General features: G+C 49.0%; 1 protein-coding gene across 2 annotated transcripts in view; it reads left to right on the top strand.

The window, feature by feature from the left end:
- The window catches only part of STXBP1 (syntaxin binding protein 1), an 80,346-nt gene that overhangs the window by 49,628 nt on the left and 4,306 nt on the right, over window positions 1-26,412 (top strand). Inside the window, exons 7-19 of one of the 2 annotated variants that reach the window (XM_005582166.4) lie at window positions 947-1,095; window positions 2,976-3,060; window positions 3,840-3,970; window positions 5,748-5,855; window positions 7,888-7,948; window positions 10,291-10,356; window positions 11,425-11,505; window positions 14,050-14,188; window positions 14,888-14,997; window positions 16,370-16,471; window positions 18,123-18,208; window positions 20,424-20,578; window positions 22,410-22,535. In XM_005582166.4, coding sequence (XP_005582223.1) covers window positions 947-1,095; window positions 2,976-3,060; window positions 3,840-3,970; window positions 5,748-5,855; window positions 7,888-7,948; window positions 10,291-10,356; window positions 11,425-11,505; window positions 14,050-14,188; window positions 14,888-14,997; window positions 16,370-16,471; window positions 18,123-18,208; window positions 20,424-20,578; window positions 22,410-22,519 — 1,383 coding nt within the window. In that variant the 3' untranslated portion in view covers window positions 22,520-22,535. The remainder of the gene's footprint in view (window positions 1-946; window positions 1,096-2,975; window positions 3,061-3,839; window positions 3,971-5,747; window positions 5,856-7,887; window positions 7,949-10,290; window positions 10,357-11,424; window positions 11,506-14,049; window positions 14,189-14,887; window positions 14,998-16,369; window positions 16,472-18,122; window positions 18,209-20,423; window positions 20,579-22,409; window positions 22,536-26,412) is intronic. The other variant, XM_005582167.4, reaches the window with a different exon arrangement.

Here is a 26,412-nt window from a genome sequence, read left to right as displayed (position 1 = left end):
TGGCCGGGCATGGTGGCTCACGCCTGTAATCCCAGCACTTTGGGAGGCCGAGATGGGTGGATCATGAGGTCAGGAGATTGAGACCATTCTGTCTAACACAGTGAAACTCTATCTCTACTAAAAATACAAAAAAATTAGCTGGGCGTGGTGGCGGATGCCTGTAGTCCCAGCTACTTGGGAGGCTGAGGCAGGAGAATGGTGTGAACCTGGGAAGCAGAGGTTGCAATGAGCTGAGATCATGCCACTGCACTCTAGCCTGGGCAACAGAGCGAGACTCCATCTCAAAAAAAAAAAAAAAGAAAGAAAGAAAGAAAAGACAAATACTCAGAACATACTACTGAAGATAAGGTATTATTAAATCCATAAATAGCTCCTTTATTTGCCCGCAGTCACACACAGTATCTGGCTTGTCTCTTATTTATTGAAACTAAGCTTACAATTTCCAGTGTAGTCTCACACTAACCCCTTCTGCTCTCCTCCTGGCCTTGTCACTGTTCTCCAGGCACCCGAGACACACACCTGCCCGAGGTCCTTGGCACTACCTGTTCCCTGCATGTGGAAGTCCCCTGCTGGTGATAAACATCCCACCTTCAAGCCCTTGCTCAGACGTCACCTTCTCAGCGAGTCCTGGTGTCCTCCCTGTCCAGCCCTCCTAGACATCCTCCCCTGCTCTGATATTTTCTCATATTCTTGCCAGTTTCTCAGGACCACACAATTCGCTTTTCATTATGTTTATTGCCTGCTTTCTCCTACTACATTGCAAACTCCTTGAGGACAGGGATATTTTGGCCACTAATAGTTCCCAAGTCTTTAGCACATGGGCACGTGGTAGGCACCCAGCACATATTTGTGGAAGAAACAGGAACATATTCTATAGACTCACTGCCAGGGTCGGAGAATACTCCGATAGTTCGCAATATGTATTAATACTTTTTCTCCTCCCCAGGTCTATTCCTTGGACTCTGCTGACTCTTTCCAAAGCTTCTATAGTCCCCACAAGGCTCAGATGAAGAATCCTATACTGGAGCGCCTGGCAGAGCAGATCGCGACCCTGTGTGCCACCCTGAAGGAGTACCCGGCTGTGCGGTATCGGGGGTAAGACAGCGCACCTTTCTGCCAGAGTGGCATCCTGTGTGTCCCCCAAGCGAGGAGCTGGCCTGGACTCCTCCTCCGGCCTTAAGGTTCCTCTGACAGTTGTCTCAAGAAGATCAGGATTTGAGCATCTCTCACTTAAAATTATTCTTCCAATGGTTTTGTTATCTTCTAAATGCTATAGCAAAATAATACATGCAGAAAAAAGCACAAATCAACTATTGAATAACGAAAATGTGAACCTCTATGTAATTGCAACTCAGGCTGCCTACCATTTTTAATGTCTTTCTAATCTTTAAAGACAAATACTATCTTTACTAAAGGTGTTTCAGAGTAAGATAAAACACAAACAGAGTAATTCTCCAAAGGACATGTTCCTCAGATTTTATAAAGCCACGCATTCCTCACCTGCTTGCTGTGTGCTGAGTGCTGGGGCACCTGAAGCTGAAGACCCGGCCCATGATCAGGGAGAATGGGTGGGATTGCCTTCCAGCGCGGGTGTGCGTGAGAGATGCACCCCTGCAGGCTCGACCCTGCGAGACAGAACAAGCCAAGTGCTGGGGGCAACCACAGCGGGGAGAGGGCCCTTTGAGCCAAGGGTGAAGCCAGTCTGCAGACCACAGGTGACAATAGGCTCATGAGGAGAGAGGGGCCAGCATTTTGTGTGTACAGTTGGCTCTTGCATTTGGTATGAACAAAAACTTGGAGTTGGGAAAATGTGGGGCACATTTGGGGAAGACGGGTAGTCTAGCACAGTGTATGTGTAGGGCAGTGGCATGGGATGAAGCCAATTCTGGAGGTCTCGGATGTCAGGTTTGGGATTATGTCCTTCAGTGGTTATCACTGGAAACCTATGGGGGATTTGGACAGGGGGGTGACCACAGCACTCTGGGAAAGTGAAGGCTGGAATATGAGCAGGAGTCAGGGCAAGGAAAAACCAGAAGGGGTGGCTAAACAGGAGGCCACTGCAGAAGGAACAAAGGGCCTGGTCTTAGAGTGATGGGAATGGGGTGGACAGGTAAGGACAGAATCTGAGAGGGTGCAGAGGTAGACTCGTAACTGCCAGCAGGTTAGGAGTAGGGCAGGAAGGGCTTAGGCTGCCAAGGCATTGTGCTGGGTTAACCAAGAACTTGGTGTTGCCACGGATCATGGGTTCACCCATCCTGTGACCTCATTGTCTGCTGGAAGTTGTGGCCATAGGAAAACACCTCTTGGTTGCTGTCCCAGTGCCTGGCTTCCCTCCACTGTTAGTACTCATGACAAAGCCGGCTGGCAGTTAAGAAATGGGACCTAGGTGGCGTCTCCTGACTGACCAGCAGGAGCTCAGGCTGGTAGCAGGGCTGCTGCAGTGCTGACGCTGGCCAGGAGGCAGGCAGCCACCGGCCCAGCATCAGGTCAGGTGGGGGCCAGGGAGTGCCATCAGACCCAACCATGGGGAAAGGTTCAAAGGTTCTCACATTGTTCTGGCCATGCCAGCTGAAATGTCACTCTCCAACAAACAAAACAATACAAGACCCAAGAGAATGTGAACTGAGGGAAGTGAGAATCACGGGAGTCAGGCTGGGGGCCTGATCGTGGCAAAAGGTTGACTGACTGGTCAGGGCCCCCAGTGGAAGTGCGGTGGTTTATCTGAAGCTGCTTGGAAAGATGTACGTTTCCACTTAGATAATTCTGGAAAAAAAGCAATAAGAAAATCACTTATTTATGGTCCAGGCACTGAGCTAAGTGTTTTATTTTGCTTTTCCTTTCTAATTATACTCTCATTGTAAAAACAACAATACAGATGATGCTCACATCTCCCCTAACCCCCTGCACTGCTTGACTTCCTTTCCCGGGGGCGATGGTGCTGGGTGGTTCATGCTCTGTCACTCCTCCTTTGTCAGGGAATACAAGGACAATGCCCTGCTGGCTCAGCTAATCCAGGACAAGCTTGATGCCTATAAAGCTGATGACCCAACAATGGGGGAGGTAAGTCTGGCTTGGACCACGTTGTTTTCTTACCAAGGACCGCAGTGTTTGTGTGGCAGTCCCAGAGACAGCTTGGTTCTGTTGCCACAGAGTGTATGTCAGTGCTGCTTTTCCCGGGGACTGGCCTCCAGCGAAATGCCCGAAGCCCCTGGGGCAGGGCGATCTACATGTGTTCAGCGTGGCCAGGGTGACCAACTTGTTCTGTTTGCCAGGGCTTTCCTGATTGCAGCTCTGAATGGCCCACGTCCTGGAAAACCCACAGAAGCACAATAGCAAACCAGAAAACCAACACTGACACGCTCTTCAGAGCTCATTCAGCATTCCCTCGTTTTTACACATGCTCTGTGTACAGTCTTGTGCAGTTTTACACATGGATAGATTCATGTAACCATCTTACAATCAAGATACAGAGCTGTTTCCTCACCACCTTGATTTTAAAACTGAAAGTCCCAGGTCCTGGGAACCCGCTCAGTCCCGGGCACACTGGAGGGTGGTTGCCCCATTTGTAGTTGAACTTGGGCAGCACACTCCTACAGAAACTCACTTCGGCTCCTAGCATTTCATATCTGCCTCTAAGTGCGCTTGCTATGAAATGGAAACACTGGAGTCTTTTAGGGTGTTTTTGGTGATCTTGTCCAGTGGTAGACTTCTGTGCTGCATTAATAGCTTTGCACCTCAGAGTTTGCTTCCTGCTGCCCTCCTTTGCAAGAGGGGTTCACTAGGTGGAGAAGCCGGAGTTGGCTGAGTAGCTTGTGAAGCATCTCCCTGTTTTCCCCCAGGGCCCAGACAAGGCACGCTCCCAGCTTCTGATCCTGGATCGAGGCTTTGACCCCAGCTCCCCTGTGCTCCACGAATTGACTTTTCAGGCTATGAGTTATGATCTGCTGCCTATCGAAAATGATGTATACAAGTAAGTATAGTGTTACAGACCCCAGAGCTCTGCACATGAACCAAAAATATGTCTAGAAAAAGAACGGGTTTTTTTGTTTGTTTTGGGACGGAGTCTCGCTCTGTCGCCCAGGCGGGAGTGCAGTGGTGTGATTTCGGCTCACTGCAAACTCTGCCTCCTGGGTTCATGCAATTCTCCTGCCTCAGCCTCCCAAGTAGCTGGGGTTACAGGTGTGTGTCACCATGCCCAGCTAATTTTTTGTATTTTTTTTAGTAGGGATGGGATTTCACTGTGCTGGTCAGGGTGGTCTCGAACTCCTGACCTCGTGATCAGCCTGCCTCAGCCTCCCAAAGTGCTGAGATTACAGGCATGAGCTACCACACCTGGCAGAAAAAGAGCGTTTTTTGTTTTTTTTTTTTTTAAGACGAAGTCTTGCCCTGTCACCCAGGCTGGAGTACATTGGCACAATCTCAGCTCACTGCAACCTCTGCCTCCCAGGTTCAAGCAATTCTCCTGACTCAGCCTCCTAAGTAGCTGGGATTACAGGTGTGTGCCACCACGTCTGGCTAATTTTTTGTATCTTTAGTAGAGATGGGGTTTCACCATGTTGGCCAGCCTGGTCTCGAACTCCTGACTTCATGATCTGCCTGCCTCAGCTTCCCAAAGTGCTGGGATTACAGGTGTGAGCCACTGTGCCCAGCAAAAGAGTGTTTTTAACCCTAGGAAAAATGGTTCATTGATACAGCCTTGCAAATTAGCCTGTAAGTTTTTCTCTGAGTTCCACAGATCCACGTGGCATTTCTAGGCAGGAACTCATGACCTGTCCTCTTTTTGGGGAGGACAAGCACTTTAGGTCTTCGTTTCCCGGCTCACATCACCTAAGGTCATAGCCTACTTGGATATGTTAATATGTTGATTTTGTGTTTATGTGTGTATCTCATTCAGAGTTGAAATTTTTATTTTCTGTTGTACTGGTTCTGCCTCTCTGGAGGCAGAGTTGAAACTTCTTGTTTATAGATCCTGAAATATGGTGATGATGAAATATATCAACAGAAGTTTCGTACTGAACTTTCCTTACAGAGAAGCTGTTTTCTTCATTTATAAAAAACATTTTTCTTGGTAATAATCATCAGAAATTTAGTTTCTAAAAACCAGTTTTTCCTTTTATGGAACCACACTGCATGAGAAACAGACTGTATGAGAACAGACATTGTTCTCATGGCATTTAATAGCACCCATCATAAAGATAGTGGTTTCAAAATGAAGATTCCAAAAATATGAGTGAATCTCGGTTCTCCCTGTTGGTAGCTATAATTTGTGCTTCCTCCAGCTGTTTGCGATTTCCCATGTGATGGGTGCCGAGGGCCCATTGCAGGCAGCTGCTAGAAGCTATTTAGGCACCACACATTGAGGATGACATCCCAGTGCCTTTCCAGAGGGACAGATACGATCTTTACCTTTCCCCTATAAATAACTAAACTCATGTATGACCTGACTTCATGCCCTGGACAGGCAGCTCAGGTGGAGCTTGTATCAGCTGACCCAGAAGATTTTAAGACAGAGTTTCAAGTTGGTTGACTTTGAATAGAGCTTTGAGTCTCTCCTACCCAAGGAATTGCAGCCCGGGTCAGTGCTGCCACAGCAGGCCTGACTGACACGTCCAATGTTCGGGACTTGCTGTGACGGCACTTGTGAACATCTGACAGCTGAGGGTGGCGAGCTGTTGCTGTAAGCTGAAGAGGGTTCGATGACTGTTGTGGAGACAGTGCGCTCCAGCTGAGTCCCGTCTCCATTCTAGGTACGAGACAAGCGGCATTGGGGAGGCACGGGTGAAGGAGGTGCTCCTGGACGAGGACGACGACCTGTGGATAGCACTGCGCCACAAGCACATCGCAGAGGTGTCCCAGTAAGAGCCCCCTACCCCCTTCTCCAGCGAGGCGCCTTTCCCCAGCTGCTGTTGATGATGTGCTCACTCTGGGCACCTCGTGGGGGCTCATCCTTGTGTGAATTCGTTTCCTTGGCAGAGTCATCAACATGCTAACCCATAATGATAAATCCCTTCTGTTCTCTGAGCTTGAGCTACTCCGACTTCGTGAAGTTAGAAAATCAATTTTGTATTAGGGCTGCTTTTAGGATTCTTGGAAAACATATGTAGCCCTCTCAGAAAAATGCATTACAAACATTAAAAATTTAAAGCTAGTTCATTCCGTTGAAAGACCCAAACACCACAGTATACAATTGGACTTTCTTTTTTATAGCTGCTATATTCAACCTTCCCTGTTTTACCTACAGTTCCTGAGCAATAGCTGATGTCTCCTTACTAAACTGTATCCAGCTCTGAAAATGTTTCAGAATGTTTCTAATATTTAAACATTGTTGTAAGACCTTTAAACCGTAGATAATGATTCTGCTTTTTCAGAAAGACACATTCTGCTACCCTGAGTTAGCGATATATTCAGGAAATTTCCCAGGAAGAGTGAGAAAATAATACAGCCTTGGATGGTTCTGTTGTTTAGAGAAGAGGTCTCTAAACTTTTTTGATCACTCAGCTTAAAAAGATATTAACCCATGGCCCGGCATGGTGGCTCACACCTGTAATCCCAGCACTTTGGGAGGCCGAGGCAGGTGGATCACCTGAGGTCAGGAATTCGAGACCAGCCTGGCCAACATGGTGAAACCCCATCTCTACTAAAAATACAAAAATTAGCTGAGTGTGGTGGCGTGTGCCTATAGTCCCAGCTACTTGGGAGGCTGAGGCAGGAGAATCACTTGAACCTGGGATGCGGAGGTTGCAATGAGCCAAGATTTCGCCATTGCACTCCAGCCTGGACAAAAGAGCAAAACTCCGACTCAAAAAATAAAAAAGATATTAATCCACATTTAGTAAATTAAATGTATTTATGAATTTAAAGTATGCTTTATTGTACTAATGTGTGTATTTATAACATATATATATGTTTGTATATTTTTCAAACATGAATTATGTTTCACTATTTATATTCCAACATAAATTTGAAAAGAATGAGGTAAAATAAACACAGATATTCTAATATTTTCTTCTCTTTTCTCCTTGAATAATCTGGTACACCCCACTCTGGAGATCACTGGTTTCAAATATTAATTAGAAAAGCTACGTGTCTCTCTTCTCTCTTAGAAAATAACTTCTTCTCTTTTCTTTTTTTGTTTTTTTTTTTTTAAGACCAAGCCTTGCTCTGTCACCCAGGCTGGAGTGCAGTGGCACAGTCTCAGCTCACTGCCACCTCTGCCTTCTGGGTTCAAGCAGTTCTCATGCCTTAGCCTTCCAAGTAGCTGGGATTACAGAAGTGTGCCACATGGCCGGGTGCGGTGGGTCACGCTTGTAATCCCAGCACTTTGGGAGGCCAAGACGGGTGGATCACGAGGTCAGGAGATCGAGACCACCCTGGCTAACATGGTGAAACCCTGTCTCTACTAAAAATACAAAAATTAGCCAGGCGAGGTGGCGGGCGCCTGTAGTCCCAGCTACACGGGAGGCTGAGGCAGGAGAATGGCATGAACCCGGGAGGCGGAGCTTATAGTGAGTGGAGATTGCGCCACTGCACTACTGCCTGGGCGACAGAGCTAGACGCCGTTTCAAAAAAAAAAAAAAAAAGTGTGCCATCATGCCCAGCTAATTTCTGTATTTTTAGTAGAGACAGAGTTTCACCATGTTGACCAGGCTGGTCTCGAACTCCCAACCTCAGGTGATCTGCCCGCGTTGGCCTCCCAAAGTGCTGGGATTACAGGTGTGAGCCACCACGCCTGGCAAAAAGTAACTTTAAATGCATACCTTACTGGCAGGAAAACCACTTTAGGAGTACCACATACTCCTAAAGGAAAAAATTGCATGACTCCTATAGCATCCATAGCAAGGCCTATGGTGTTGCTGTGAAACTTAGCTGCCTCCTTTTATTTTCCAGGGAAGTCACCCGGTCTCTGAAAGATTTTTCTTCTAGCAAGAGAATGAATACTGGAGAGAAGGTAAACCCATGCCATCGCTCAAATGCCCAGTAAATTAGTCCCTGCTTTCTCTCTAAGAGCAGGGAAGTTGCCTCCTCTGAATAGGACTAGTGGGTTAGAAAGGTCATATCCCTTTTTTCGTTTACATCATTTTGCCTTATTTTTATTTTGTTATTATTATTATTATTATTGACAGAGTCTTGCTCTGTTTCCCAGGCTGAGGTGCAGTGGCAGGATCTTGGCTCACTGCAACCTCCGCATTTTGGGTTCAAGCAATTCTCCTGCCTCAGCCTCTTGAGTAGCTGGGATTACAGGCATGCAACACCACGCCTGGCTAATTTTTTTGTATTTTTAGTAGAGATGGGGTTTCACCATCTTGGCCAGGCTGGTTTTGTACTCTTGACCTCAAGCGATCCACCCACCTCAGCCTCCCAAAGTGCTAGGATTACAGGTGTGAGCCACCGCGCCCAGCCATTTTTACACTTAAGATACAGATCTAGGCTGGGCGTGGTGGCTCATGCCTGTAATCCCAGCACTTTGGGAGGCCAAGGCAGGTGGATCACAAGGTCAGGAGTTCGAGGTCAGCCTGGCCAACATGGTGAAACCCCGTCTCTACTAAGAATACAAAAAATATCTGGGTATGGTGGTGGGCACCTGTAATCCCAGCTACTTGAGAGGCTGAGGCAGGAGAATTGCTTCAATCCGGGAGGTGGAGGTTGCAGTGAGCCAAGATTACATCATTGCACTCCAGCCTGGGTGACAGAGTGAGACTCTGTCAAAAAAAAAAAAAAAAGATACAGATCCAGAACCCCTAGATTTCGATATTTACAGAGAACTGCTTTTTTGTTACTCTGAGGGTTAATATTTACTGTTTTGGATCATGCTTCATTTTAAGCCAGAAGAACAAACTGCGAGACCTTTTTTTAACTTGTAGTGAAATTATAATTTATGGCCGGGTGCGGTGGCTCACGCCTGTAATCCCAGCACTTTGGGAGGCGGAGGTGGGCGGATCACAAGATCAGGAGATTGAGACCATCCTGGCTAACACGGTGAAACCCAGTCTCTACTAAAAATACAAAAATTAGCCGGGTGTGGTGACGGGCACCTTGTAGTCCCAGCTACTTGGGAGGCTGAGGCAGGAGAATGGCATGAAGCCGGGAGGCAGAGCTTACAGTGAGCCAAGATTGCGCCACTGCACTCCAGCCTGGGTGACAGAGCAAGACTCCTTCTAACAAAAAAAAAAAAAAAATTAGAATTTATAACCTACCTTACCTGAGCCTCTCCATATCCTGCCTGTTTATCAGAGGTGGTGCACCTTTCTTAGTCAAGGGAAGTGGAATTACCAAAATGCAACTCTGGTTGTATTACTCCCTTGCTTAAAACCATTTAGGGACTTCCTGTTCCCCTTAGAATAACTCCCATCTGCAACACACACACACACACACACACACACACACACCCCTTCCAAAGCCCAGATCATGAGCCCCACAGGCCTCTCTCTGCTCTCATCTCTGCCCCTGTCCTTCTTGCCCTGCCTTCCTGCTCCAGCCATGCCAGGGTCCTCTTGCCTCAGACCTGGCCAGGTTCTTTGGCTCAAGCATCATTTCCTCAGGGAAACCCTCCCGGGTCCCCTACCTAGACTAGGCAGACGTCTGTGCCATGTGCACCCACACTACCTGGTGAGTCCCCTCGAAGGGCCCTGATCTCTGCAGTGCTTTATCTGGCTCCTCTCCTGGATGCTCTGATTCTCCATGAATCAGAGATTCTTTTTTTTACTTTTGTCCTTGTATCTCCAGCACCTAATAGTTCCTGGTATATAGTAGTAATTCGGTAAATTTTTGTGGGGTAAATGGATGGGATTAGATGGCCTACACAGTTAGAAAGCACACAGACCCATCTTGCCCCTCAGGTGCAGATTCCCACCCTCTCTGACCTCCCTGTTCCCCTGTCCACGCAGCCACAGTCTTTCTGCCAGGAGAAAGTGCAAACTTGATGCTAAGGCTGCTTGAGCTGAGGATGAAGAAAAGCAATGAATAGAAAGATTTTTTTCCTTACCAAGAATTAGTTCTCAACAGCTTTCTAGTTCAATAAGCATAGAATAAAATGTAACTTCTAGAGACTTCAGAGTTCAGTTCCCAACCTGTAAGGCAATCATATTTGGATCGAAAAAATTTTTGAGCCAGAGGCCTGGAAATCTAAACACACATGATCTTGTGTTTCACAGATTCATTTTGAGGGTCACGGAGAGTGCACTTGGGAACCCTAGTGAGGGCGGCTGTCCTGTCCTGTGCCCGCCAGCCTTGCAAAGCCTCCTGACATCAGGGCCATTAGAGTGACAGCATATGCTTTCCTTTCCCTTACAGACCACCATGCGGGACCTGTCCCAGATGCTGAAGAAGATGCCTCAGTACCAGAAAGAGCTCAGCAAGGTATGGCAGCCCCGAATCATCTGTTTGAATCATTGAGTAGAAACAACCGCAAAAAGACTTCTCAAAGCCCTTCTACTCTAATTGATCTATGGAAAATCACAGATTTTGAGTCATCTTCAATTTTTATTAGAAAAGAAAATGAAAGGCTGGGATAGGCACCTTATTTCCTGTCACTTTCTTTTCCCCTCTTTATGTTTTCCGTCCTATTCCCCTGCTGTTGGCAGGAGGCCTCAGTTCACCACATGAGCCTCTCCACAGGGCTGCTTGAGCATCCTCCCAACAGGGCCACTGGCTTTCCCCAGAGTGAGCCGTGTGAGAGAGAGAGTGCTAGGAGGAAGTCACAATACCTTTTCTGTCCTGATCCTGGATGCCATGCATTATCACTTTCTCCACATTGCTTATTAGAAGCAAGCTACTAAATCCAGCCTACAGTTAAGGAGGGAATGAAGCTCTGCCTCCTGAAAGGAAGAGTATCAAAGAATTTGTGGATGCATTGTAGTAATAAAACCATCATTGGCTGGGCATGGTGGCTCATGCCTGTAATCCCAGCACTTGGGGAGACTGAGGTGGGTGGATCACCTGAGGTCAGGAGTTTGAGATCAGCCTGGTCAACATGGTGAAACCCCATATCTACTATAAGGACAAAAACTAGCCGGGTTTGGTGGCACATGCCTATAATCCTAGCTACTCGGGAGGCTGAGGCAGGAGAATCACTTGAACCCAGGAGGCAAAGGTTGCAGTGAGCCGAGATTGCACCACCGCACTCCAGCCTGAGCAACAGATGAGACTCTGTTTCAAAAAAAGAAAAAAAACCATGGTGCCACCTGCCCTCATAAAGGAGTTCTCCTTCCTCTTAACTCTTCGAATGTGGTTTGTCCCTCTCTTTTGACATGTAACATTTTCTACTTTGTAATGATTGTGTACCTGCTTGTACACACGTTTTACCTCCTTTCTGAGGCTAGAGACTCCTTGGTGCCCAGCGGTGTTTTATACATAGTAGGTGCTCAGTAGATGTTGCATGCATCTGTGATTAGTCCCTTGGTCACAAACTGTTGTGCTTTTTCCTAGTACTCCACCCACCTGCACCTTGCTGAGGACTGTATGAAGCATTACCAAGGCACCGTAGACAAACTCTGCCGAGTGGAGCAGGTAGGACTCTCCTCCTTCTGCCATGGCAAGTTTTTGCCCGGTCCATTTACCCAGCAGAATTTTAACATCTGACCTCGAACATCCTGCAGAATCATAGGAAATAGAGACGGAAGGCCTGCTAGATCGTGCTGTCTCAACTCTGGAGCCAGTGCGGTTGCACTGTCCATGGTAGGGACTAGATTGGTCTGGAATGCTGTGCCGTTTGGATTTTGCATGCCTATTTTGAAAGGCTCTATTTTCCCTGGAATGACTGAAGAAAGATGTGTGGGGTTCTGAGCCCTACGTTGACAGGGCTGGCAGAATTTTATATTCTGAATGTATTCTACCCTTGCCATGGCCAGGCCAGCTTTGGAGACCTTGAGCCTGACAGAGGGTAGAGCAGTAGCAGTCAGAAATTTGCTAGGATTGTAAATTGAGAATTTGGGATTTGAGTTCTGTCTCTGTCACTGATTATTTGATGTATCTGTTTCTTTGTGTTTCGTTTTTCTAATCTGCAAAAGGGAAATCAGTGCTGACATTTTTCAAGGTTGTCTTGTGGAGTCACTAATCCTGGCTTAGATTCATCCTAATTCTTTAAGTGTTGCACATTATAAAACCATCGTTCAACTTCTAAGCGAAGAAAGTTAAAAGATTCTGAAGCCGGCTGGGCGCGGTGGCTCACGCCTGTAATCCCAGCACTTTGGGAGGCTGAGAGGGGTGGATCAGAAGGTCAGTAGTTCAAGACCAGCTTGGGTAACACAGTGAAACCCCATCTCTACTAAAAATACAAAAATTAGTCGGGCGTGGTAATGAGTGCCTATAATCCCACCGACTTGGGGGGCTGAGGCAGGAGAATTGCTTGAACCAGGAGGTGGAGGTTGCAGTGAGCAGAAATTGCGCCACTGCACTCCAGCCTGGGCAACAGAACGAGACTCCGTCTCAAAAATAATAATAAGATTCCGAAGCCTCAGCTTGGCCTCTTTTCATGGAAGAAAAAAATTCAGGATCTCAGTGTGAAGCTAAGATTTCAATCCTCTGGTTTGATGTGACAGGCTCAGCTTAGGATTGTAAGCCCTGTCCTGTATCATTGAATATTTTATAAGGGGAAGCAGCCCTGCTAAAATCCATCAATTTTACAGGGGATTATAGCAAACACAAGGTGTCCTCTCAAATAGAACCTGACCATCTAGAAAATAGGTCATACCTAAATCAGTAAAAATGCAATTTGGGATTAATTTTGGAAGTTTACAAATTTTCAGACGTGATCAAAAGTATGGTTGAAGTAGTTGCATTATTAAAATCATGCCCTGCTAGTCAAATGTCTGTTGAGGCTGGTGGTAGGACTGAAAGGTGAAGGGGCCTGTGAGAGGTGTCCTGCCTTCCTGGGACACAGACTGGAGACAGACTATGAACTCGAGATCAGAATTTGTATGGACTCTTGGGGTCTTGAGAGAAAAAAGGAGAGCCTTCAGGCAACCTCCTGAGAGCCACAAAGGAAGCTGCAGCTGAGTCCTGGTTGGCTGAGACCAGCGTGCTGCCTTCTCTGGCTCTGAGTCTCACCTGCATCATGAAGTAGGGTCAGAAGCTTGTGTTCACTTCACTCTTTCATTTCTAGTTTTTTCAGCTCTTATCTTTCCCTTCATCTCCTGGGGTTTGGATTTGCCGGTTTGGGGGCTCTTTTTTTTCCCTTTCTCACACATGGAACATGGTAGAAAGATTAAAAACAGGTTAAAACCCTGGAGCAGTTCAAACTCAAAAAGCATGTGCTTCAATGAGAGGGGAAGCAGAGTGGAAAGAATCTGCCCATGCGGAGGCATCCTAAAATCCCAGCACTTTTCATGGGGGGGGGAAGCACATCCCTTTAAGCCCTGCTCCCTCACAGGGCCTTGTACCTCTAGAGGGCCTACCAAGATTTAGTCTTTTTTTTTCTTTTTTTTTTTTTTTTATGAGCCAGGGTCTTGCTCTGTCACCCGGGCTAGAGTACAGTGGTGCAATCATAGCTCACTGCAGCCTTGAACTCCTGGGCTCAAGCAATCCTCCTGCCTCAGCCTCCTGAGTAGCTGGGACTACAGGCATGCGCCACCATGCCTGGCTAATTTTTTTTATTTTTGGTAGAGATGAGGTCTCCACTGTGTTGCCCAGGCTGGTCTCAAAACTCCTGGGCTCAAAAGATCCTCCCACCTCAGCCTTCCAAAGTGCTGAGATTACAGGCATGAGCTACCACCCCCAGCCAGGATTGAATCTTTATCTGAGAAGCTGGCACAAGTACGCTGGCACTCACCTACAGTGAACAGCCTACTTTAAAACAAGATGGGAAATCATTGTGGTTTCTGTCGGGCAAGTGGCACTCAGGGCTTTTATCCACCCTCACTGATGCTGTGGGAGACAGTGCTGATCACACTCCTGCTAACTACAGTGCATGATGAGAATAGAAGCACCTGTTTTAAGACCTTCCCCAACCAAGCTGGCAGTTCTAGACATTTGTGGATCCTGAATTTCCTAAGAGCTACCATCCCTCCACACTGTCACCAGAGAGATGGGGCCAACGAGATATGTTTTCCATAGGACCTGGCCATGGGCACAGATGCGGAGGGAGAGAAGATCAAGGACCCTATGCGAGCCATCGTCCCCATTCTGCTGGACGCCAATGTCAGCACTTACGACAAAATCCGCATCATCCTTCTCTACATCTTTTTGAAGAATGGTAGGGCTGTGGGACCAGAGAAAGGCACAGGCCCTGTCTTGGGGAAACTGAGACAGCTGAGAAAGAGGAAACAAAGTAGAGAAGTCATTTAAAAGATATGGACTGGGGAAGGGAAAGAAGATCCCGGGGGCCCTTCTTGTTTGGGGAAATACAGTGTAGTCAGATCATTGCAGCTAGAGGCTGAATGTTCCCCGGTCATTGTAAAGTTAATAAATGGTGTGGAGTAGATGGAAGACGACAGGGCTGGGGAGGGAAGGAAAGCTGCTTGGCCTCGTGGCCGGTTTACCAGAGCTCTGCCCACCAGGTATTTTTAACTTGCATCACATTGGTAATCTCTGCCTTTAAAAACTGACTTTTACCCAGTTCAATCACAGTTGCCCAGGAATGTCCATTGTACAAAAGATAGATAATAAAACTCTCGTCCAGTTTGACTTGATTCAGGGTGCGGGTGGGCAGGGGTTGCTGAGAAGCCAGGGGGCAGATGGAAACACAGACTGTGAGGAGCAGCTGCTGATGGTCCTCACTCAGGCAGAGTGGCTGGAGGGGAATCGGGATCCTCATGTTGTCCTCACCGACGGTGAAGCTGATGAGTTAGAGGAGCAATGTCCACTAACGCTGAGGGGAGAAGGGCCACCATCCAGCCTGTCCCATTGGGTGCATGGGGGCTGTGTGTGGTGATCGGGTGTCTTGTGCCCTCAGGCATCACAGAGGAAAACCTGAACAAACTGATCCAGCACGCCCAGATTCCCCCAGAGGACAGTGAGATCATCACCAACATGGCTCACCTCGGTGTGCCCATCGTCACCGATGTAAGAGGCCAGCTCAGGTTCTGCAGGGAGGCGGGAGGGGAGCTGGCAGATCTGTCTGCTTCTGCTCTCTGACTGACGTACAGCGTCCTCTGATACACACTCGTACGTCAAGAGAGAGAGAGACACGGAATCAGAGGATAAAGGTGTAAAGCTATATATAAACTAGAGGCACAAAGCCAAGAACTAGACCTGAACAGCAGTGAGTCATTCACAGACGTGAAAGCTGAGCTGTCTTGGAACCAAACCATAACAGGGTCCCCGCCGTTTTATCTGTCTTGTCTCAGGGTCCGTCTGGCCTCACCTTTGGACAGCTTAGCCTCAGCGTCCCCTGTGAAGATGAGAATATGATGCTTAGAGCTAGCAGTTTGGCCACCTTTGAGTCTACTGCACTGGGTTGGTTCAGAGCCAAGTTAGGGCAGGTTATCTGGGAGGCCTGGACCATGTGATGTGCTCTAGAAGAGGTGGGGTGAAGCCTCCAGGACCCTTGCAGAGGACTCTGCCATGAGCCTCGTATGTCGCAGCCCCACTGTGTGCTTGTCTTCTATAGGCACAGCACTAACAAAGCTAGGGTTGCAAATATTCTCCCTCTGGAATCTTATAGACAAAACTGTTCCAGTGCCGCCAGACCATAGCCCTGTAACTAGCAGCAGTTTGGCATTTTTAAACCCTTGCTCACAAGAGGGATCAAAATGAGAATGGAGACATGCATTCATTCAGTACAGCCGTGCTGCCGAAATCCAGTACGGCATGCTCCAAGTAGTATGCCCTCCTCTAACACGCAGCAAACTACTTTTTCAACTGCCTGGAGTTTGTTGTTGTTTTTTTTTTCTAATGGCACTTACATACTTGACCTATGTTTGCCATTTTTTATGACTTTTTTTTTTTTTGAGAGAGAGTCTTACTCTGTCGCCCAGGCTAGAGTACAGTGATGAGATCTTGGCTCACTGCAACTTCTGCCTCCCAGGTTCAAACAATTCTCCTGCTTTGGCCTCCTGAGTAGCTGGGATTACAGGTGCACACCACCATGCCTGGCTAATTTTTGTATTTTTAGTATAGACAGGGTTTCGCCGTGTTGGCCAGGCTGGTCTTGAACTCCTGACCTCAGGTGATCCGCCCACCTCAGCCTCCCAAAGTGCTGGGATTACAGGTGTGAGCCACCACACCCGGCCTTTTTATTACTTTAAAGAACAAGTTTGCTCCAGGTTCCCAAAAGGGCACATTTTGGGCTATTCCAAGGAAAACCATGCCCCCCATTACTCTTTGCCATTGCTGCCTCTGGGGTCCTTCAGAGAATTTCTAGAGAGTAGCAGAGGTCACCTAGGGCCCAAGTGGCCCTGACTCAGGTTCTCACCTGGTGTGTGTGTGCATGCAGTCCACGCTGCGTCGCCGGAGCAAGCCGGAGCGGAAGGAGCGCATCAGCGAGCAGACCTACCAGCTCTCACGGTGGACTCCTATTATCAAGGACATCATGGAGGTCAGTGCTGGGGCGTGGGGAGGAAGAACCAGGCCCAGGGCCCTTGGATAGTCGGCCTGGATGCTTCCAGCTTCACCTGCTGCGAGGTGCCACTGACTTCACGGGTGCTGCCTCCACTTGAGGATTCCCATCCAGGCCTCCTTCAGCCCTCGTGGCGCCCCTTGCCCTGCGGGTTTATGAAGAGCTGATAGACTGTTAAGCACAGCCCCAGATCTATTTGTCGTTATGTCTTGGAGGACTCAGCTCCTATAACAGAGAGACCCCTCTAGGGTGCCACATCCAGAGGGGCCCAGGTGCCTCTCAAAGGTCAGATGAGTGACATCATATCTCCACACAGGTGGCTCAGCACACCTCCCCAGTGCAGCCCTGCCTGCCCTGCCCTGCCCTGCCCTGCCCTCCTCCTGTTGTTCCCTACCTGAGCCTCCACACACAGCAAATCAGACTCTGCTCCTCTGGCCAAAGCAGCCCCTTGCCTGGCATGTTCTCACCCTTCCACTTCCCTTCCCAGATCCTGCTTTCCATCAAAGCCCCTCTTGAATCTCACCATTTCCATCTGCTGCCCCATCTGTCTGAGCACTCAGCACACGGAGGCCTCCCCTGGACTTCTTAGTGCACATGTGCCACTCGGTGCCTCGGGTCGCCTTTTCGTTTGTTGGTCCTGTCCCCTCAGCTGCTGTGTCATCTGCACAGAGCCTCTAGTGCAGCAGGTGTTTTTGCAGTTGTTGTCTCTGCTAAAGAGACATGTTGGGCTGCCAGGTGTATAAGGTGGTGGCCACCACCATAGCTCTGTGGGGTTACTCCCTTCTCTCCTTGTAGCGGGAAGAGACCCTGCATAGAATCCCGCACCACTAGATCTTTCCAACTTGATTGGTGAACAAAACTAGGGTCTAGAGAATGAAGGAGTTTTTCTCGGGATCCCTTAGTTAATTCCTGGCAGCCCAGGTGTTCCTATTGAATTGTACATTAATATAAATGTATTTTAAATATATAGAGTGAGTCAGCTCCCATTTTTAAAATCCACAAATTAAAAGGATGGGTGAACATGAAATATCTAGAAACCTATTATATCTCTTTGCTTGTTGGGATAGCCAACCCCTCTGTCTCATTCCCTCCTTTGTTCTCTGCTCCCTTTTGCTCCCCCTCCTCTCCAATCCCCTAAAGAGACATGTGTAGGCTTCATGTGGGAGCTGTAAGGAAGAGTGTGGATTTCTAGGCAGCAGGAGGTAGATGGTGAGAGTCCACCCACCAGATAATTAGACACTTGGAAAACGGAGTGGGTGAGACTCCTTTGTGCAGGAGAGACTGCTTGTGCCTGGTTTCTACAAGGCTGATGGCAAGTATCAGGAATTTATTGGACAGAATGCATCATTTATAAAACCTCACATAGATTATGAAAGTGAATAAACTGGAAGAGAAGCAAGAAAAAACTTCTCTTAAAAAGCAGGCTATCTCAGCGTCCAGACAGTTACAAAGCATCTGGTCTAACCGAGCCCTGTGCTAGGCACCTCTGGCCGCAGGGAAGGGAGCTCTGGTTGCTGCAAACCTGGCCATGGCTTTGCCAAGTGACATGTTCTCCAGATCATCTGGCCTTGGTTCCCGTCAGCACTTTTCAGACAGATGGCAAGCTAATATCTGTCTCTTTTCCTTCTAGGACACTATTGAGGACAAACTTGACACCAAGCACTACCCTTATATCTCTACCCGATCCTCTGCCTCCTTCAGTACGACTGCCGTCAGGTAGGTGAAAATCCCTGAGCAAGGACAGAGCGGGGCCAGCTCTGGTTGGATGTCAGCTCTGCAGCAGTCCCACTGTGTGGCTATGTGATCTGCCAGAACCCTCTCGCTGCTGCTCCCCACAGCTGCAGCGTGGGCCAGGTCCGCACAGTGGCCCCACGGCCCTTCCCCCTCCAGCATCCTGTTCCTCTCTGATTCATCGCTCACACCTCCCTCCCTTACTCCGCATCAGCCGTGCCAGCTTCCTCGCACTTCTCGAACAGTCAGGCCCACGTCTGCCCCAGGACCACTGCACTTGCTTTTCCCTCTGCCTGAAATTATCTGTCCCCAGATATATCTGCATGGGTTGGGCACGGTAGCTCACACCTGTAATCCCAGAACTTTGGGAGGCCAAGGCGGTTGAATCACTTGAGGTCAGGTATTTGAGACCAGCCTGGCTAACATGGTGAAGCCCCATCTCTACTAAAAATACAAAAATTAGCTGGGCATGGTGACTCACGCCTGTAGTCCCAGCTACTCAGGAGGCTGAGGTAGGAGAATTGCTTAAACCCGAGAGGCGGAGGTTGCAGTGAGCCAAGATTGCATCACTGCACTCCAGTCTGGGTGACAGAACAAGACTCCGTCTCAAACAGACAAACAAAAGATATGTCTGCATGGCTTGCCGCTTATCTCCTTTGGTCTTTAATCAAGTGTTACCTTCTCCAATCTTGCCTCACCACCATGTTTAAAATTGCAGCGCATCAGCGTTCACAGCTTTACTTCTGCGGTCCAAGTGTGGAGCAGCCCACATGTCCCCCAACTGACGAGTGGGTACCACACGTGGTCTCTGCACACAGTGGCTCCTGAGAACAGTGAGGGCTGAGCACGCACTCGGGATGGTAGAGTTATCAGCTTGAGAGGGCAACCCTGGCACTGCAGCTGTGCCACTCCTGGCACCCCAGGATGTACACGTCTCTGTCCCTCCTCTCCTGCTTTCCCCGCCTGTCTTCTCTCTTGCGTCTCCTCTCTCTGTGTTCACTTTTGGCCTCAGCTGGGCCAGAGGCCTGTGGCGGCCTCTGTGTTATTGTGCAGCCCTTCTCATGGCAGCAGAGGCAAAACGAAAATTGCCAAACATGGCATAAAATATAAAATCCCCAGTAGCGCCACAATCAGGCTGGGTGATGAGAACACGATGTCAAATGATTGCACAAGGAACAAAAGTGACCGTGAGATTCTCTGTTGGCCCAAACGGTGCCCCAGGCTTCTTCCTGGTTTGGAAAGTGACTGTAAGGCTGTCATGAGTCAGGAAGAAAGGTGATGCATTGCAGTGGCCAGAAAGGACTTGCTCCTTTCATCTCATTTTTCTCATTTTCTTAACCTGGGAACAACCCATTTGTTCCTATTTCTCAGTCAAAGGTAAAGGCTATTGAAGGAAACCCAGGGACAGAGGGAGGCCCCTCTGGGAGCAGCCCCACCACTGAAGTACTCTTCTTGCCTGGCTTCACCGCGATTTCCAGAAGGCAGCTCAGGGATGGAGAAGCCTCCCCAGTGGTGCCCGGACAGGGTTCCAGGGCTTCCCTGTGCTTGGCCCTATAGCACCGAGCTCTTCATCAGACCAGGATTTGGGCTCACTTCCTTCTCCCTACCTCCCCATTCAAGGACGACCTTCTTTTGGTCAAGGCCTGTGTCTCCTTGGGATGTGGTACTGGGGAGGCCCTCACTCAGTACATGTTTTCAGGGGATCTGTGTGCCAGCCTGAAGGCGGCTCTTAGACTGTCATCACTGCGCACTGACAGCAGAGTGTCCCAGGCAAGCTCAGAGGCATGCACGACTTGGGGTAGACGTCTGCATGAGCCTGTAGCAGGGGGATGCTACTGAACTTGACCCAGCAAAATGTCAGAGCTGAACTGATCCTGTCTGTCGCCTGCATGTTTCTAAGAGTGACAAGGTCACAGCAGCACAGGCGTTCATAGTGACTCTTCTCCTGGGAACCAGACCACTTGAAAATTGCATTGCAGTGAAATTCAGCCAACACTCACTAAGCGTCTACTCTGTTTGGGGCACAAGTGTACAGACCTAATATGTAAACAAACCACTGGGGTATGAAGCACTAGATGCCGTGAGTGCAGATAAACTGACTGATATACGTGCACTCTCTCTCTCTCTCTTTCTGTCTCTCACTCTCACTCTCCCTCCCTTCCTCCCTCTCTCTCTCTCTCTCTCTCTCTCTCTCTCTCAGCGCCCGCTATGGGCACTGGCATAAGAACAAGGCCCCAGGCGAGTACCGCAGTGGCCCCCGCCTCATCATTTTCATCCTTGGGGGCGTGAGCCTGAATGAGATGCGCTGCGCCTACGAGGTGACCCAGGCCAACGGAAAGTGGGAGGTGCTGATAGGTGAGTGGCCACGCTTCCAGCGGAAGGCGCCGCCGCATCGCACCTCAACTCCATTCCACGCTTTGGTGTCGCATTCTGTCATAGACTCCCTTGACCCACAAAACTTAGTCTCTGTGGACAGCAGAAGCTGGGGGCCAAGGGTTCCCTCCTTGGTCTGCCCTGCCGCGTCTCTCAGTGGAAGGCAGCCTCATGAGGTAAGAAGTGCCTGATCGCAGGGTCTGGCAGACTCAGGCTCAGGTTCCTGCTCTGCAAACTGCAAGTAGGGGACCTTGAGCAAGTGGCTGGAGCTCTCCAACCATTTTTTTACTCAACAAAATGGGATCAGTAATACTCACAGCATGGAACTAGGCCCAAGATGAGGTCTGTCAGTTTCCTGGCATTGGCCTCATACCCAGGCAGAAATGGGCAGTGAATGGCAGTCAATCGCTGCCCTCTTCACTTGTCAGGTGGAGATGGACAGACAGCTGTGAGCAGGTGCTGCCGGAAACTACTGCCTGACCATTGGACTCTGCTCAGGGCTACCCCAGCCACCTCCAACCACTTTCTAGCTCTGCCATGCCCTTTCTCGTATTTCCTGTTCGTTTTCCAAAAGAGAGGAAGCGACTCGTAGGAGCTGACAACGCAGCAGGAGCTTTTTCTCCCTTCTCTTGCCTTTGGGGGCTTCTATGATGTTTAGGGCTGGAAGAAGATGAATGAGCTAAGAAAAGTCTTGCTTTCTCCAGATGCCTCCCTTTTTGTCCTGTTTTGCCCTTAACAAAATGGAGGGAACCCACCAGCCTGGGGGGCCCTCTCAACACTGGCAAGAAGCTGTCATGTTCACTACCCTGGCTGGGCTCTGTTCTCAGTGGAAACAGGCTCATGCTGAGCAGGAAGAGGCCAAGGCTCTTGGCCTCCATTTGGAAAGGGGTGTGCTCTGCACCCGGTGGGGAATTATACTCTCCAGGGCCAAGGATGGCTTCTCAGGCCACTTACACATGAACTGCTACAGGGAGAGGCCCGGAGCTGCCCCAGCTGGGAGGCATCGCTGACCTTCTGCCACAGGTGCCCACCACTGGTCTTAATCCCAGGCACAGTCATTATCTCAATAACAAGTGGCGGTTTTATACCTCCAATTTGGGGTGAGCAAGTCACAGCACCCCCGCAAGGTATCCAAGTGAGCAGACTCCGTGGACCAGTCCACATGGCTGTTCCTGGGTTTTTCAAGATGGATCTGGGGCTGTCAGCCGCGTCTCTGAGAGCACAATCCGGTGGGGAGACTGTACCTCCCCGCCACAGCCCTCCAGCTTCCCGTGTCAGGTCACCAGCTCTCCACATAACTGTTTCTCCCTCCCGTTGTGTAGCCCCGGTGAGAAAGCCCTCTGCTCCCTGCTTGCATATGTGTTGCATGAATGTAGGGAGTAATTCTGGAGCTCAAACACAGCTTTTCTGGACAGAAGCTGTCACAGCCAGGCTTTGGGTGTAAATCTTCCCCTTCATCTTTAGACCTGACTTGAGGTTCCATATATTGGGAGGTGGGAACCTGGGGGTATGAAGTTGCCCATGAAGATTCATGGAGGGGCCTCGCACAGACAGCTGACGTCCGCTGTGTTGCCTCCCCTGCTTTGTGCATGCCAGCCGCCTTGCTGCCGTGTGTGTGTGCGCGCTTGTGTGTGTGTGTGCGCTTGTGTGTGTGCGCGCTTGTGTGTGTGCACTTGTGTGTGTGTGTGCATGCACGCATGTGTGTGTCTGGCTTTCTCATACCTCATTGACTGCATAAAATGTAGGCCTAAGTTGGCATGTTCCTGTGACGTACCTTTGTTCAAGCAGTCAGCTGGCCTCTGTTCTCCCACAGGTTCTACTCACATTCTCACTCCCACCAAATTTCTCATGGACCTGAGACACCCCGACTTCAGGGAGTCCTCTAGGGTATCTTTTGAGGATCAGGCTCCAACAATGGAGTGAGAGCCAAAGAAACAAAGTAAAAGCAGCTTATTACAGAAAAGAAACTCTTCCACTCTGAAGGGCTTTCTTTGATTATTCCGTCACTCTTTTTCTTTATTTCTTCCTTTTTAGTTTATTATTTATTTGATTTTGTTTCAACAAGAAAATGCTTGCAGTTCTCAACACCGATTGAAAATGTGTCCAGTGCTGCCCTCACAGCCCTGCCATGAACCCTCCGGGCTCCGACCTGCTGGCTCACTCATGCCTTGGGTTCCACACTGCTCAGTCAGACGCCTGCAGGCCGCTGGGTGGAAACCAAAAATGATAATGACTGCTGTGAACAGTTGTCAGAGAGGGAGCTGGAATTCTGGGGGATGCCTGAGGCACAGTGCCCAAGCCTGCTTGTCTGGGATGAATTTGTGGCCCCCACAAGGAATTTAAAGTGTCCTGATTTTGCTGGGTGTGGGGGTCTGAGAGCGAGGCCAGTGGACATTTGGGGAACACCTTGTCCAGGAAGGCAGGTGGTGGTGGAGATGGCTGGTCATGAGGGAAGCTTGGCAGGGAACACAGAATAGACCCAGGTCAGTGGCAGCTGGACAGATGGTGTGAATACCTTTTTCCTAGGACAGGCACTTCTCAAGGAATAAGTGATAAGGAGTAGTTGGGTCACAAGCCGCCGTCTCCTTGGGGAGCTCCAATCGTTAGTGGGAAGAGCTTTTGTTTCATGTTCCTCTGCAGGAAACAGCACTTAACAGTCATTTGCTCTTTTAGTAATTACTTTTAATTCTGTGGATCTTTTCAAGAGTTGAGTAGTCATACCCCTCTCTCTCCCACTGAAGTCCCTTGGTAAGGTCCGAGAGCCTTTCAGTAGAAATGTATTCTTTTTTTTTTTTTTTTTAAAGATGGGGTCTTGCTGTGTTGCCCATGCTGGAGTGCAGTGGCTCTTCACAGGTGTGATCACAACACACTGCAGCCTCAAACTCCTGGCCTCAAGAGATCCTCCTGTCTCCACCTCCCGAGTAGCTGGGACCATAGGCCCACACTGCTGTGCCCAGCATAAACCTATTATTAATGCTCTGTGTGGTTTTAGAGAGTGTATTCTGTCTCCCACCAAGCTTGTTACCCAGAACCTGTTGTCTGCTTAGTAGACTATCCAAATTTTATTTTATTTATTATTATTATTATTATTATTATTATTTTGAGATGGAGTTTCGCTCTCGTGGCCCAGGCTAGAGTGCAATGGCGCCATCTCGGCTCACCACAACCTCCACCTCCTGGTTTCAACCGATTCTCCTGCCTTAGCCTCCTGAGTAGCTGGGATTGCAGGCATGTGCCACCACCCCCGGCTAATTTTTTTTTGTATTTTTAGTAGAGACGGGGTTTCTCCATGTTGGTCAGGCTGGTCTCGAATTCCCAACCTCAGGTGATCTGCCTGCCTCAGCCTCCCAAAGTGCTGGGATTATAGGCATGAGTCACCGCGCACGGCCGACTATCCAAATTTTGATCTTCAAAATTGTCCTCATTCCCTCCTCTCTTTCCATCCTTCAGAGATTATGGGAACCTCCTGTGTGTTTAAATGGCAGGCTTCCATCATCACATTGGTGACTCTTTAGCTTGTTATACATTCTGTCATGAGGCCATATTTTGTGTACCTGACTTTGTGTATATTATTGACAATGGACCCTTGAAAAGCCCCTTCACCTGAGCTGAGATGTGGCCCAGTGAGTCACAGAGCTTGAGTCCCCTGTGAGCAGTGGAGAGAGACCTGGACTCAGAGCCAGGAGGACTGGCCTCTACCCCAGCTCCTCCATGGGCACCTGTATGGCTGTAGGAAGATACCCTCGCTCTCTCGGCCATAGCATAGGAGCAGAGGGAAGCTGGATCGCAGTGCCCCCAGGCATGCAGGACCTCTGACATTCTGTACATTCAGTGATTACGATTTGTGCCTCAAACCATGCAGTCCTGCCCACTCTCTTACTCTCTGGTGAGCCTCAGGGGAATGGCCCATCAGAACCTTGGCTAGGTGGCATCAGCAGCTGCTTGTGTAGGTAAGGAAAATGATGCTTCCTCCTAAAGGTAGGAACAGGCTACGCTGCTTATCTCCTCCTCTCTCCCTTCCTTGACATGAACGTCAGGGCAGCAGTGTGCTAAGGAACTGAAAGTAGGTGGGAAAGCAGAAAGTGGACCTGGTTATAGCCCTGGGCTATAGCTCCCATCCTGCCTGGGCTGGCCCTCCCTATAAAGCAAGGCCAGAATGGGGTGAATAAAAGCCATTCTTTAAAAAAAAAAAAAAAAAATCATTCCTTAGAAGTACCTTGATAGGTTGTAAATCAGAGACATCTGGTTCTGTGTGCAGACTGCAGGTAGGTGGATGGATTTGCTGCAGTATGTATTTTAAGACTTCTAGAAAGACAAATGTTCAGTCGAGTCTGCAGCAATACCAGACCACTTGCGGCATCTGAAAGAATCACAGGCTCAAACTGCAAAAGCTCCTGCTAGGATGAGTTCTGGGCTTCCCTGCTTCAGAACAAGCTTCTCCTTTGCAGACTATTTTCCTTTGCGTTATATTTGATCAGCACAGGAGGTCTCAGCTGCCATCAAAACAAAGAGAAAGTAAACAGACTCCGTATATCCCTGGCTTCTGAAATCATTTGCTGAGTGGTGTTGGGTTTTAGAGCATTCAGTTAAGCAAGGCACAGAGCCCTAATACCAGTGAGGTCAGAAAGCAGATTAAGGTCTGACTTGCCCTCTTCTGTTGTGATCGGCCAGGTGACCAAAGTGCAGGACAGTGCAGACCGTCAGAAAACCTGAGTGTCCTAAAGACCAGTATTGTGACAGCATATCTTTTGTGTCTTTTTTCTTTCTTTTGAGTCAGGGTTTCACTCTGTTACCCAGGCTGGAGTGCAGTGGCATGATTTCAGCTCACTGCAGCCTGGACCTCCTGGATTCAAGCGATCCTTCCACCTCAGCCTACCTAGTAGCTGGGACCACAGGCATGCGCCACCACGCCCGGCTAATTTTTTTGTATTTTTGGTAGAGGCTGGTTTTCACCATGTTGCCCCAGGCTGGTCTTGAACTCCTGAGCTCAAGTTATCCTCCAGCCTTGGCCTACCAGTTGCTGGGATTACAGGCATGAGCCACTGCGCCTGGCCCAACATATCTTTTAAGAGAGGATGAGTTTTCCTGCAGCAAATGAGAGGTTCCTAGCAGACACCGTGCATGGGCGATGGGGCCACACCCTCTCTTCCCGGCTCCTCTCCCTCCTGTAGCTGAGGCTGGCTCCCCCGAGGTCAGGGTTAACCAACAACTCTCGCTAAATCCTCACCAATCCCTCCACGTTGTCTAAGAAATGAAATCTTTTGATTAGATTTTCACCTCTCTGCTCTGGTTGGTTTATGATAAAAGTACTCTTCACTGGGGAGTACCCAAGAGATTGTCAGAAGCAAATGAGGGAGAGCTGAAGACTGGATCAGATCTTTGTAGTACATGGGGGCCACCTGGGAGAAAGTTTGAGGGTTTTTATATTGATTATTTTGCTTCATTCCACATTGGGATCAGGTACGTTTCATTTTTCTTTGGGACTCAGATTTGAATCTGAATTCAGGCCCACCTATTTCCTGGCTGCTATTTAAGCATCCACCTGCCCATCCCCTCCCCTCCCCTCCCCTCCCAGGGGTCCTGAGAATCAAGAGTCTGGAGGCACTGCTTCTCCTGTCTCTGCCACCACCCTGAGCAAGCACCTGACTGCTCTGGCCTTCATGTGTCCCATGTGTCGGACGAGAGGGGAGGGCCGGATCCCAGTTTTCCAAACCTGGCTGATGATCATACTCACCTGGGCTGCTCTTAAACGTACACGTTTTCTGGCGCCACCCTGCATATTCTGAGTCAGTAGGTCTGCTTCAGCCAAACTCAAG

The sequence above is a fragment of the Macaca fascicularis genome, chromosome 15, assembly GCF_037993035.2.
Source record: "Macaca fascicularis isolate 582-1 chromosome 15, T2T-MFA8v1.1".
Lineage (NCBI taxonomy): Eukaryota > Metazoa > Chordata > Mammalia > Primates > Cercopithecidae > Macaca > Macaca fascicularis.
This window is presented reverse-complemented; position numbering and strand designations above follow the sequence as displayed.